The sequence below is a fragment of the Vicugna pacos genome, chromosome 13, assembly GCF_048564905.1.
Source record: "Vicugna pacos chromosome 13, VicPac4, whole genome shotgun sequence".
Taxonomy (NCBI): Eukaryota; Metazoa; Chordata; class Mammalia; order Artiodactyla; family Camelidae; genus Vicugna; species Vicugna pacos.
In genome coordinates this window covers 63,272,647-63,285,638 of record NC_132999.1, presented here as the reverse complement: position 1 = coordinate 63,285,638, position 12,992 = coordinate 63,272,647, and the positions used below count along the sequence as shown (strand labels likewise).

Genomic DNA, 12,992 nt, shown 5'->3' with positions numbered 1-12,992 from the left:
ACAGATGATTGGATAAAGAAGATGTGGTGTGGTGTATATGTATATATATATGTGTGTGTGTGTGTGTGTGTGTGTGTGTGTGTGTGTGTGTGTGTTTGGAATATGACTCAGCCATAAAAAAGGACAAAACAATGCCATTTGCAGCAACATGGATAGACCTAGAGATGATCATACTAAGACAAAGACAAATATCTTATGATATTACCTATATGTGGAATCTAAAATATGATACAAATGAATTTATTTACAAAATAGAAATAGACTCACAGACACTGAAAACAAACATGGTTACCAAAGGGGAATCGGGAAGGGATAAATTAGGAGTTTGGGATTAACAGATACACACTACTATATATAAAACAGACCAGCAAGCAGGACCTACTGGAGAGCACAGGGAACTGTATTCAGTATCAGTGGCTGGGGGTGACTTGAGCAGCCTTATCATTCCATCAGCTCCTGGAACCACCCTAAATAAACAGACAATGGATGTGCAAGCTGGGCCTTGCTATGTAAATGCTAAATCCCTTGCCCCCTCCCTCCAGTTACACTGCTGCCCATAAGTCCTCGTTCTATGGAGATTTTGGGGGCTCCACTGACATCTCTTTGGGTCCCAGGAAACAGAGGTGGCATCCTGGTCTCCTAAATCTGTTAACTTTGGAAGTGCCCATCTGAATCAACAAAGTCCTATCTCTTCAACCTCTTCTCTCTCTCTCTCTCTCTATATATATATATATACCCCATTTCTTTGGTCCTGAGTTCACTTGAATAAAAGAAACTATCAGGCTGTAATACCAGAAGGCTCATGAGGGAGGGGAGAGCCTCCAGTCTTAAAGGGAAAGTCTAGAAAAAACCAGGTTGACTCTTTAAATAGGGTATGTAGGTGAGATACATGTAGTCAAAAGCATTTAACTGTAACGCCAAGGAAGGTCCCTGGGGAGCAGGTGCAGTCAGGTACGTTTTATGCATTTGTTGGGCGATGTGGAAAGATTTTATGATTGGAAGTATTGTTTAAACAATATCTTTTGAAACCCTTATCCCGAAGGATAGCGTTCAGTTCTGGGTTTTAACACTAAAAGGAAAACAAAACCGCCAGAGGTGGTGTAGTTGGTCCTTGGACTTCCCGTCCATTCCACCTTGGCTCCCCTTTAGCAAATATGGAACAAGTTGGTGGGAGGGTATAGCTCAAGTGGTAGCGCACGTGCTTAGCATGCACAAGGTCCTGGGTTCAATCCCCAGTACCTCGTCTAAAAGTAAATAAATAAATAAACCTAATTACCTTCCCTGAAATAAAAAAAACTAAAAAAAAAAAAAAAAAGAAAAAGTTAAAAAAAAATTGAACGTGAAACCACTTATTCATTTCAAAATTTCAATAGATTCCTGGTCTGCAAAATCAGGCCTTTTATGTTCAATTATATTTCAAGTGTGCTGAAATTCAGGCCTACTAGGCCCAGATATCTCCTTATATTAGGGGGTGTCAGACAAGTCTTTTCTCTTGCATCCTAATGGTAGACATCCCAAGGTTGCCATGGATGATGTAACGGCTGAACAGAGGTGGGAGAGGAGGATAGATGAAGGCTTGCAGGATAGGGAAACAAGGAATATCAGTGAAAGGTTTGTTCTGAGCAGCTCCCAAGTTTTCATTATGTTTTATTTTGAAAAGGCAAGATGTGGGATCTCTCTGTATTATTTCCTATAACTACATGTGAATGTACAATGATCTCAAAATTACAAAAATTAATTAAAGGAAAGGCAAAGGGAGAAACTTTTCGGAAGCAGGACTTTTGGATATCATTATTTTTAACAGTGAAACCCTTTCCAAGCTAAGGAAAGCAGAAGTAGAATAATTCTGTCAAAAAATCTGAAAATGAATATATGTGTGTATGTACATGACTGGGACATTGTGCTTTACACCAGAAATGGACATATTGTAACTGACTGTACTTCAATTAAAATTTTTTTTTAAAAAAGAATAATTCTTTCTTTCTTGCCCTGTTTTGGGTGGAGTTTCCCTTCTGAAAATCTAAGCTTGCAAAAGGGTTCAGATCCGTCGAGACTTTCCTCTCTCAGTCCAGTAACAAGGAGCTTCAGTAACTTGCAGTTCAGGGAAGTAAGTCTACACACTTTTGTTATTATCATCGGCAGTAATAATAAATAGTCACTTTAATTGCTTCTGAAAGCTGACCAGGAAAGAACACTCTTTGATAAGTACTTTTGAAGTAAAAAATGAACAATTTAATATTCCCAGTATTTACCCAGCTTCATCTGGTCCTTGACAGTAACATTCTTTCCTTAAAGAATGTGAAGGCCAAAATGGGCAAGGACCCAGAGGCTGAGGGGTCCGGCACATCTTCTGACTCTTCTGTTTTCTCACTGGGCTCTTTTAGCAACCCAAGCCCCTTCACTTATTGGAAAGACCCACCTCTTTGTTACCCTCCCAAGCAAAGACAAGCACCAGCTGTTATGGACTGAGTGTTTGTGTACCCCTCTATTCCTGTGTTGAAACCTTACCCTCCCATGTGATGGTATTGGGAGGTGGGGCCTTTGGGAGGTGATTAGGATTAATCTGAGTCATGAGACAGGTCACTTCCCCACTCTGCTCTCTGCCTTGTGAGGATGCACCCTGATCTTTGACTTCTAGCCTCCAGAACCGTGGGAAGTAAATTTCTGTTGCCATAAGCCTCCCAGTCCATGGTACTTTGTTATAACAGCCCAAATGGTCTGACACCAGCCCACCAGTCCTCTCAAACCATCTCATCCTCTAGCCTAGAGCCTTTCAAACTTACTGGTCTCCCGCCCTCTTAAAAACACAGGACTCCAAATAGCTTTTGTTTTGTGATTGGTTTATCAACAGTTTATGTGTTGTATAGAAATTGTACTAGTTCATTAAAAAAAACCCATTACATGTTAACATATATATTTTTATGATCAATAACAACATTTTCCAAAATGGAAAAATTGGTGATAAAAGCAGCATTGTTTTACAGTTTTCCAGGCTGCGCTTGAGGCCCAGGTGATATTCATTACCTTCTCCTGTGTCCCACTGCACTTTGACATGCTGTTGTCTATGTTTGTTAATCCTGCGAGGCTGTGAGCCCCTTGGAGGGAGATAACTTTACTCACCTTTACATCCTCAGGCTCTAATAGCGTCTGGTCTCTAGTATGCACTGGATAAAATTATTTTTAAATTTAATACATATATTAATTTTAAAAGCAGTACAGCTATACTATGGCTGTATTATAGAAAATAGAGACAATAAGAAAAACCACTCATAATCCTCCAAATGTCATTTCCTGGATGTATTAATTAAATCAGTCTTTTTACAAAATGCAGTTTTTTATACTGCAAATCACATCATATATAAGAAATGCAGACTATAATTAAAAAAAAACTTTTCCCCCAACTAGCAACTTTTTTTACTAAACTTTTTTGTTTCTAATGTCTGTGACTACTATAATGTTCCATTGTGTAGATATAGCACAATTTACTTTTAAAATATCCAACATTAGCACATTTAGGATGCTTCCAATTTTTTGTTGTAATAAATACAGTGATCCTGTGAAGAATACCTTCACACATACAGCTCTTTCGGCATTTAGTGTTATTTCCTTAGAATAGATTCCCAGAAGTAAGATTACTGGGCCAAAAGATGCAGACTTTTTTTTATGGCTTTTAATACATACTGTAAAATTGCTTTTCAAAAGGGTTACATTAATTTTCAATGCCACTTGCCCTTTTAGGAGTATGTTTCACCACACAAATCGTCAGCATAGGTGCTATTAAGAATGCTAATTGATAAAATATTGTACCCTAGTTGTCAAAATTTTGCATTTTTGGATCCTCATAAAATTAAACTTTGTTGAAGAACGAGAGTATAATACAAAACATTTTTGGGGGGCATTTTTATTTCTGGAAAACTTAAGATTTTTTCACATGTGAAGACCAGAAAAAGAACACATGTTGTTAGGACTGGCACAAAATCCACTCTGACAATCAGTCTTGATGCCAAAATACTGGAGGACCTTTCGCTGATGCTTCTGGTTGTCATCAACGGCAGCAAAGGACAAAATAAAACCTACAGAAATGAAACGTTCTCACTGCAAACCGTACAAGATCCACACAGAGGGGTTGGAGCGCCGCTTTTCATTCAACTTTTCTTCCTTTTTTTAAATAAACTTTGAGATTACAACCCTCTCCTTTGTTTTCGGTATTACCTGCCCACGTGCACAATTCCGGAATTTCTCTGCGAGGGGGCATTTTCAGCTTTGCCATCTCATCTGGCTTTAGGCTCCTCTGTACAGCGTGTGCTGGTCCACGAGGTGTGGACGGCTTTCCAGAAAAGCTGCAGCGGTGTGTCCGTACCCTACAGGATGGATCCTAACCCGCTTCCAGGCTCCCCGACTGACACCCAGCTGGACTCCCCACCTTGCACGGGGCATGAGTTCAGTGGACGCTGTAAGATTTGTTCGCAAAAGACACGAACGTGAGCCCAGGATTGAAGGAAACTCGGTTCGCCTCGCCCTCCGAGCAGGCTCGCCGAGGCTCAGCGTTTCTCTAAGATTTCGTTCAGCGGCCTCATCCTGGGACAGGCATTTATGAGTCATCGGCTCTGTGGGTCACATGGCCAACGTGACCAAAATAAAGTTTCAGTATTTTAAGCCGCTAGAAAAGGGGACAACGGAGCACACCGGGGGCGGGCAACGGCGGGCACGGGCGGGCCGGGCACCCGCGCGAGGGGCCGCGGCGGCGCGGGCCGAGGGGGCGGGGCGCCGGGGGCAGGGGGGGAGGGGAAGGGGCGGGGCTTGGCGGGAGGCTCGCCCCTCCCCCAATGCCGGCAGCGACGCCCGGACTCCCGGGCCGGCCGGCTCCCGAGCGCGGTGTCCGGCGGACACCAGTCCCGAGGCCCCCCTGTCCCCGCTGAGCCCCAGAAGCGGCAGGCTGCGGGATCCCGGAGATCCTGCCGCTTCCTCCACTGCCACCGGGACCCCACTCTCCGGCAGCGGCTTCCCCGGGAACGTCCTTCAGCCCCGGGAGCACGCGGGAAAAGCCCCAGCGCGCCAATGAGCGAGCGCCTTCCTCATGACGGTCACGCTCGGGGGCGGGGCTTCCCTTCGCCGCTCCCGAGTTCCGGGAACCCCCTTTGATTGGTCTGGACGGCCTGGGAAACACTGCAGTAACGCCCAATCAAAACGCCACGTCTCGGCCTCGAGGAAATATTCCGTGCCGGCCCCTTCCTGATTGGGCAGTTCTTTCGGGCTCTGGCCACTGGGAAGCTTTGTTTAGGTCTGGAAGGCGGGCTTTCCTGGGAGTGGGTGGGGAGGGGGCGTTGATTCTTGACCAATCCTTTCATCCCGTTGGGTGGTGACCAGCCAATGGGCCGGATGGATAGGACGCTCCTCCCGGAGAGTAGTGAGACCCCTGGTGCGGGGCGATTGGTGGCGGGAGCGACGAGTGGCAGCCGCACGACCCAACGGGCGCAGTGCGTGGGCCGCGGGGCGGGGCCAGGGCGGGTGCGCGGCGGCGGCGGGGTGGCTGGGCCGGCGGCGGCGGCGGTACGAGGCGCGCGCTCGGGGTCCCGGTCGCGAGGAGGAGGAGGATGTGGCGCGCGGAGGGGAAATGGCTGCCGAAAACAAGCCGGAAGGTAAGAGCCGGAGCGTGAGGGGCCGGGGGCGGCGTGGCGGGCGGCGGGACCCGGCCCCGCCGGACATCCCGGGCATCGGCGGCGCCGGGCGGGAGCGCGGGGGCGCGGCGGCGGCGGGCGGGCGGGCGCCCCGGGCCGGGGAGGGGGCGGCGGGTGGGGGGGCGGAGCGCGGCCGGGTCCTGAGGTGACTCGCGGGGCGGCGGAGCGCGGCGCCGTACACCCCCACCCGGGGGCGGGCTGGGGCCGGAGGGGCGGGGGGCCGGCGGGCGGGGGCCGGGCCCAGCGAGGAGGAGGAGCCGCGGAGGGAGGGCCGGCGCCTCCCCCACCCGGACCGGGCATCCCCGCCGCTCCCGGGCCCGGCGCGGCCCCCGCCCCCCGCCCCTCGCGCGGGCCCCGGTGGGGGCCACGGGGCGGAAAGTTTATCCACCTCAGGCCTCCTCTGGCCCCGCGCCCCGCTGCCCCGGGCCGGTCCCCGTCGGGGCACGGCCGGCGCTCAGCCTCGCCGTCCCTGGCTCTCGGCGGCGGGGCCAGGCGGACTCTGTCCAGCCTCACCCGCGAGCCCCGTGGGCGCCTCCCAGAGCCGGCAGGGGTCCCCGCGCTTCTCCCCACCAGGGGGACCCACTCCTGCTGAGCGTCCCCGGGCAGAGGGCCTCGTGTGACCCCTCCCCCTTCCCTTCCTGGGAGGGGGCCTACGCAGCATCCCCGCCCCTAGCAGTCGCTCCCATCCTACTCTTGCCCTTGCACCCCTCGCAGCCAGGAGGGTGGGGTCTCCTTTTCTATGGCAAGTGAGGATCTCCATACTCCCTTGCCCTTTACCTTCTGTGACCCTGATCTCCTTTGGCAGAGGGGTCCGTCTCATCCTTTCCTGTTCTGTGGAATCTTGTGGAGCCTCTGCACACCATCTATTGACCCTTTCGCCAGGACAAGGGGACTCGGGCCACCCATATTCTTCTTCCCTCACCCAGTGGATAGTGGGGGCCTGTGCAGCTCTGAAGTCATTTCTAAATAGGAAAGCAGATACTTCTTACAGATTAGGCATACTCTCCGCACACTTTCCTGGGTCATAGTGAGCTCATTTCCTGAATACCCTTTGAGTTGTCCTCTGTTTCTTTGGGAGAAACTGGACATTCCAGTGCTCCTTTCCCCGTGTGTCTATCTGCCTTAACACGTCTCTCTCCTTGGAGTTCCTTGCCCGGGTGACGGTTGTTGCCCCATCCAATGTAGGGCAGGGCTTCCATTGTGCTTAGTACTTGAGCAAGAAGGGGACACCGTAATGACTCCTGTGTCTGAGAGAAACAGAGGTCAGTTTTTTGCTTCCAGTTTCCTCCTGCTCTTCGTGGGGGCATCATTCATCAGTTGACACTACCCCACAGAAAGAGGTTCACGTGCCCTTGTTTTTTAGTGTTCCGGTGACTGTCTTCTGTGCAGTAGGAACCAGACTTTGTACATCCTACATTCAGGAGTCTTTGAACCTTCCCTGGAAATAAACTTCCCATTTCTTTTTTAAGAGAACTCATATCCTCCTTATGGCTTCTGTTTCCCAGTCAGCCATATTTAGTGAGCCTGTTACCTTGACTTTTTCTAATTTTCTTAAATTGTATTCATGTTGGCTGGGTAAGCAGAAGCCATATGCCTTTTCATCCAGAAAAGGGAGTGTAGACACCCATGTCGCCCACGTGCCGTTCGGGAAGAGGTTGCTAGTGTGCTCCTTGTGGTCCTAGAACCTTCCTTTGGCCCCGGTGTTGTGTCTCGTGGGATCCAAACACTTCTTTCGATCTTGTAGGTTTCAGGTGAAGGAGAAATTTGGATGCTTTCTAATTTTTTTTGTTGCTCTGGTTCTCTTTTGGCAAAAAAAATGATGCCATGCATTTGTTTAAATATTTATCTCCATACACACATGTATAGTCATATATTTATAGGTGAAATCACAGCCATTACAGTATATACAGGAAGTTGGAAGAGTTAGACGACTATCTATACATTTTGGGTGTATATGGGGACCTTGGTGTGTAAAACCATCTGTGTATATCACCGTTGTTGGGACACCGTTCTTCAGGCTTAGAAGAATCAAAAGACTCACTGATAAATGGCCAATTCTTACCGCTCTTTCCTTTGTCATTTGTACTGTACTGAACAAACAGGAAGACATCCTGAGTGTTCACCAAGTCCCTGATGCACAAAGTGTGGAGTGCCTGCCGCTGTGCACCAAAACTTAGGCATTCTGAATTTAGGGGTGGTAGTCTCTGCTTGATTCCTCGCAGGGTGAAAAGTTCTCATCTTGACTTCTTTATTGCTGTGTAAAGGAGAGAGATTTCATGTATTTTGGGCAAAGGATAGGAGAGGGTGAGAAGAATATGTGTTTCTGTGACAGAACAGAAATGAATGGCCATAAATATGTCGCTGTTTTATTTTGGCCATTTAAATAATTGAGAGAGGTTGTGCACATTAGGAAGAGGTACCTTTGGGAAAGCCGGTGACACTTTGTGAAAGGGTGGGAGCGATGATGCCCCATGGGTTCTCTGAGTGTCACAGTTTGTGTCTTTGGCTGTTTCCCCTCCTCCGGGACCCCTCCCCTACTCCCCTCCTGGTTACTGGCTACTGTCACCCAGCAGGAAAGTCTTACTTTTGGACGGGCTGAGTGTGGGGCCTCATCCTCCCCAACAAGCTCTGTCAGGACTGCGCTTTGGGACCTTTAAGCGCCTTTCTAGCGAGGAGATTCTCCCACCTGGAGGACTGAGTCGGGAGTGGGCTTGCTCAGCCTTAGTCGCTGACTTCAGAATGTTGCCCCTCAGTCAATGTTGAGTTATCTAGTGGGTGTAATACCCATTGTCTGCAAGTTGCACTTTTGACCTCAGTTTCCTTTTTTTTTTTTTTTGAGTTTTTATTCTGTTCCGATTTTGTCTGTATCTACATTCAGCTTGATGGAATTGTGTATTTTTAGGGCATAGTATTAATGACCCTTGGAAGACAAGCGTTGAACTCTGCTGTTGTGTTGGAGTGCTCCCAGCAGTCACCTCACCTCCAGTGGTGGACGTCTCCTGCCCCTCCCTGTGCCTCCGACAGCCTTTTGGAGTTTCCTCTGCCAGCTGGGGTGCTCCCTACAGCAGGCAGTAGAAGGAGAATGGTAAAGGTTAGAGGAACACACGTGAGGTCAGTGTGCTCAGAAGTAAGGCTCCTTTCTGTGTCACCTGTCCCTGTGGGTTTTTGGAGATCAGCTTTTCCTCTTGCTCTTCCATTGCAGTCAGGCTAGATGGCTTCTGTTTTCCTAGAGTTTTCTTTTTCACATCTTTCTGTTAGAGCATCACTGTTTCCTCCCTTCATCTCTTACCCACCCCCCAGCTTTTTGGGCAAGGTTGGGTGACACATGGGACATCTTTGCCCTAGTCTTTTTGAAGACCTGACTTATCCTGCATCTGGGAAATGTTGAGTTTCTCCATCTCATTGTGAAGTGGATTCAGAATGGTGATGTGTATACAGCAACCTCTACTCAAGGTCAGCCTGGGTCAGGTTTTCCTTTCCAGAAGAGTAGAGTTGCTCTGGCTTGCTCTTTGCGACATATTTATACATCCTACTTATCTGCATTTTTCCATTTATTTAGTTTTTAGGTTTTCTCCCTAAAATAACCTATTCTGTAGAGTCAGGTGGCATTATTTTAGTTCTCGGTTACGCTGGGTGTGGCCCCTGTGCCCAGCTAGGTTCTGTTTCTTTCTGGCTGCTTCTCAGGTAGCCCATCTTGTGGCTTGACATTTTTTTCCCTTCTTCCTTCCCCTGGGCCGCCCTCCGTCCCCGTCTCCTGAGGTTTGGGATGGTACCTGTGTGCAGTTGTACTTCTTCCTGATTTCCTCCTGGAAGAGGCGACAGAAGGTGACTCGTGTTTTCTTCCTTTCCCTGCCTGGTTGTGCCTGTGGCCCCCTCTGTGGGACCTTTGAATTTGGCCTTGAGAGAGAGGTTGTTTTGACATCTGTAGCCCCATCGCAGCGCGTCCATCACCGGGACTCTCCCTGAGCCTGTGTTATGTGTGGAATCTGCGGGCTTCTGTGACTCTGCCTGAGACCAAGGGGTCTTGTTAGCCTTTTAGTTGGAGTGACACTTCAGTGTCTCTTGTGCTTGCCTTTTTATATATTCCTGTAAGGAATTCTTTCCTGAACTTTAATTGTTTGGATTATAATCTTACAAAAAGATACTCTAAAAGTATACCCTCCCATTGAGCTTTCCTGCATCACTGCAGGAGTGGGGGTGGTGGAGAGGGTGGAGGGCGTCCTGGGAGAGGCATGTAACGGCTTTCCTTCAGACTGTGTGTGTAAAAAAAAGTAGTTAACCTTCTTTCTAAATGCCTAGGTATAACTTTTAGGCCATTTAGATCTCTGGTTGGTCGGGATGCGTGGCTGATTTGAATAGCATCATATAGGTATTGTGTAAAGCATAAAATCATATACATCCTTTATAGAAGGAAATGGTAGAAAAATAATTTTTTCTTATAAATAACTGGTATATTTCATATTGTCACATAGTAAGGACTATATGAGCTGCTGTTACATTTTCACTGCAGGAAAGTGTTGTATCTAAATTTAATGCTTAGTTGTGGGGACCATTCTTAGGCTAGGTATCTGGTATAATTATCACTGCTTTAGTTTATTATGTGACTTTTAGTTCTTTACACTTTTTAATGGCACTGTTATTTGTGGAGTTTTTTTGGGTAAATAGCCTCAGGTTATTTTTGGATGTAGGTTTGGTATACATAATGATGACAGTAATAATGAAGAATTCACCTCATAAGCACTTTTTCTTTTCCTCTTATACCGAGTCAGATTTCCCCTCCACTGTGTCGGTAGAAACCAGTTTTCTTAGTATTTCACTCTTAAGAACTCTGGTTTAGGATTGTTGTAGTATGGGGTTTGGCATTGTCCTTTATTCATGTGAATATGTGACTGAATATTTTTTGTGGTGACAGGAGATAATGTGTTTCTTTTGTATTTTCGTTATAACAGATCATTTTCTAAAATGTCTGTATCTTCTAGAATCACTTACCATGCCACCCCTTTTTTTCATATCCTAGATGACTTAAATCCTACCTCTCTTTCTTTCACACATAAAGAGGTTTCTTTATTGCCTTTGTCATCATTATTATAAAAAAGTGTTTGTAGATTGACTGTATTTATAGCCTTTCTGTCATTCAGTGAGGAGGGGTGCCCACCATTCTTTTTGTCCTGTAGTACGAGGCAGTGTCACTTCTTGTTTCCCTAAGGATAGGGAGATGGAGTGGGTGGGATGTAAGCCACAAGGCAACGGGTGATGGCAGTGTTTGTAACTGGAGAGCATCCTAGGTGAAACACTGTGTCCTTCGGGCGACTGGGCCTCCCATGTAGGATTTTGGAAATTTTCTTTGCTGCATTAAGCCAACTTCCTTCTGTCTGTTTGGCTTCATAACAATAAATTTCTTTGGGCAGAGCCAACAGGTATACTGCTTCATTTGGGGCCTTCGTTCACAAGGTAGCGTGAGGTCTTCTGGTGTTACTTTGCCCAATATAGTGCGGTCTTCAGTCTTTGGTGTGTCTAAGGGTTAGAGTAAGACGTGTTCTGGCCTCTAGGTCTCGCCATAGAATGTGAAAAAAGAGTGCATGGTCATTTGCCCTGTGTTCCAGATTATAGTGTGTAATCTGTCATTCTTTTCTTTTTATTTGCTTTTTTTGAATGCCTAATCAGGTTCAGGATAGAAATTGATCAGGCACTGTCAGATCCTTGTATTTTGTGCCATGTCTGGATGTAGTGTCCATCAGTCCTGCAATGAAGTTGAGTTCCCATCCTGTCTTTAGAAAGGGGGACTGGTAAACTTGCAGATGGCCTTCCATCCCATGATATTTGTCATGTATTTTTAAGGAAAGTGTTCCTCTGTATATGCTGACAATGGACAGCAGTCCTCAATTTTTCACATAGTGGGACAAAGTAAAGGTTTTTTCCGCCCATCAGTATGCTGGCTGTGTATTTCTAAGTTTCTGTTGCATCTTTTTGCTTTGAATGCCATTGCTTGTAGAAGGTCATGGGCCTCCTTGTGTAAAGATTGGTAATGCTTCCTAAGCATTTGTTAGCTCATTACCCTGGACTAAAAAAGAAATATTATGTACCCCGCTGCAAAGAGAGGCCAAGTGTCAGCCACATTACTTCCCTTTTCACTGTTTTTTAGAGGGTTGTTCATTTACTTTTTACTGATAAACATATAAGATGGAATGACCAGAGATATTTTTCAAATGGTTCTTCTACAATCACCCCAGTGTTTTGCTCATTCTTGATAGAGTTGCGTGTTCTCTTATACACCAGTCCTTTGCTTATTAGTAAAAGTACAGTCACATTTTAATTTTTCAGATTTAGCCAGACCCTTCAAAACATGTAACGTATCCCTTTCTGAGACTGTAGCAGAGGGTGGCTGCGAGGGAGATGTGCTGGTTTGGGGCTGTAGTCCTCACTGTGCACTCTGCAGTATGGTTTTGTAGTTACAAGTGTACAGAGTGACATGCCTTGAAATAAATGTTTGGAATTGAGTTCTTAACAGTTTTAAACATGTTACTACCTGGAGACTAATTAAGTGACATTACTCTCACCACTGATCTCACTTCCTAATGTCATCCAAACTATCTCTCAAAAAAAAAAATCTGAAAACAACAATCATAACAAAATCCCCCCAAAACAAACCTTGAAGGCCAGCTGTAATGCCTCTGCAGTCCAGCTGCTAGTTTTTACACGTTGTTAATTAGCTCCTTTTTGTATAGACAGTCTTCAGCGGGGTTGGCAGGTGGCACAGTGTTCAGTCATTTCACAGACCACGCCCCGTCTCTTCCGTCTTTCCTTAGCAGTTACCGCAAAGTAAGATTATGTCTTCAGTCACTTAAAAACACTGGAAAGTGGATTATTTTTTGTCCTTTATTCCACCTACCCATTGGAATGAATACTGGAATTTGTCTTCTCATGGTAATAGTGAATTCCTGTGTCCCTACTTTTGTGTTCAACATCTGTGAGAAAATGAGGAGCTCACTCCTCAAGGCAGCAGTGCCACCAGTCAGGACTCAGACTTTCCCTCTGTAGCTTGCATATCACTGCGGAGATGATTTATACTTTCAGCTAAATCTGTGTCTGTAACAACTGGTAAACGAGATATTTAAGTTTATTTAATTTTTTTTTATAATATACGTTTCATAAGCTGTGTCTATGATATGCAGATACAGCATTGCAGGAAGTGATCCTGCAGCCAAAAAAAAAAAAAGTTAAAGAAAGAAGAAAACCCACAAAGGCTTTTTTTTTTCTTCTAGTTTTGAAAAACAGGTATTAGGTTTTTTTCCTTCATTGAGGTTGATTTAGATT

General features: G+C 46.4%; 1 protein-coding gene and 1 long non-coding RNA gene across 2 annotated transcripts in view; one reads left to right on the top strand and one right to left on the bottom strand.

The window, feature by feature from the left end:
• Positions 1–3,883: 3,883 nt before the first annotated feature.
• Positions 3,884–4,729, bottom strand: LOC140700996 (uncharacterized). The gene is made up of 2 exons (XR_012079768.1): positions 4,213–4,729; positions 3,884–4,073 (listed from the first exon to the last, which is right to left on the bottom strand). It is a non-coding gene; the product is annotated as an uncharacterized lncRNA (long non-coding RNA).
• Positions 4,730–5,439: 710 nt separating this feature from the next.
• Positions 5,440–12,992, top strand: part of CAMTA1 (calmodulin binding transcription activator 1) — an 819,414-nt gene continuing 811,861 nt past the window's right edge. Inside the window, exon 1 of the mRNA XM_072975888.1 lies at positions 5,440–5,639. Within this exon, the coding sequence (XP_072831989.1) occupies positions 5,595–5,639 (45 nt within the window). The 5' untranslated portion in view covers positions 5,440–5,594. The remainder of the gene's footprint in view (positions 5,640–12,992) is intronic.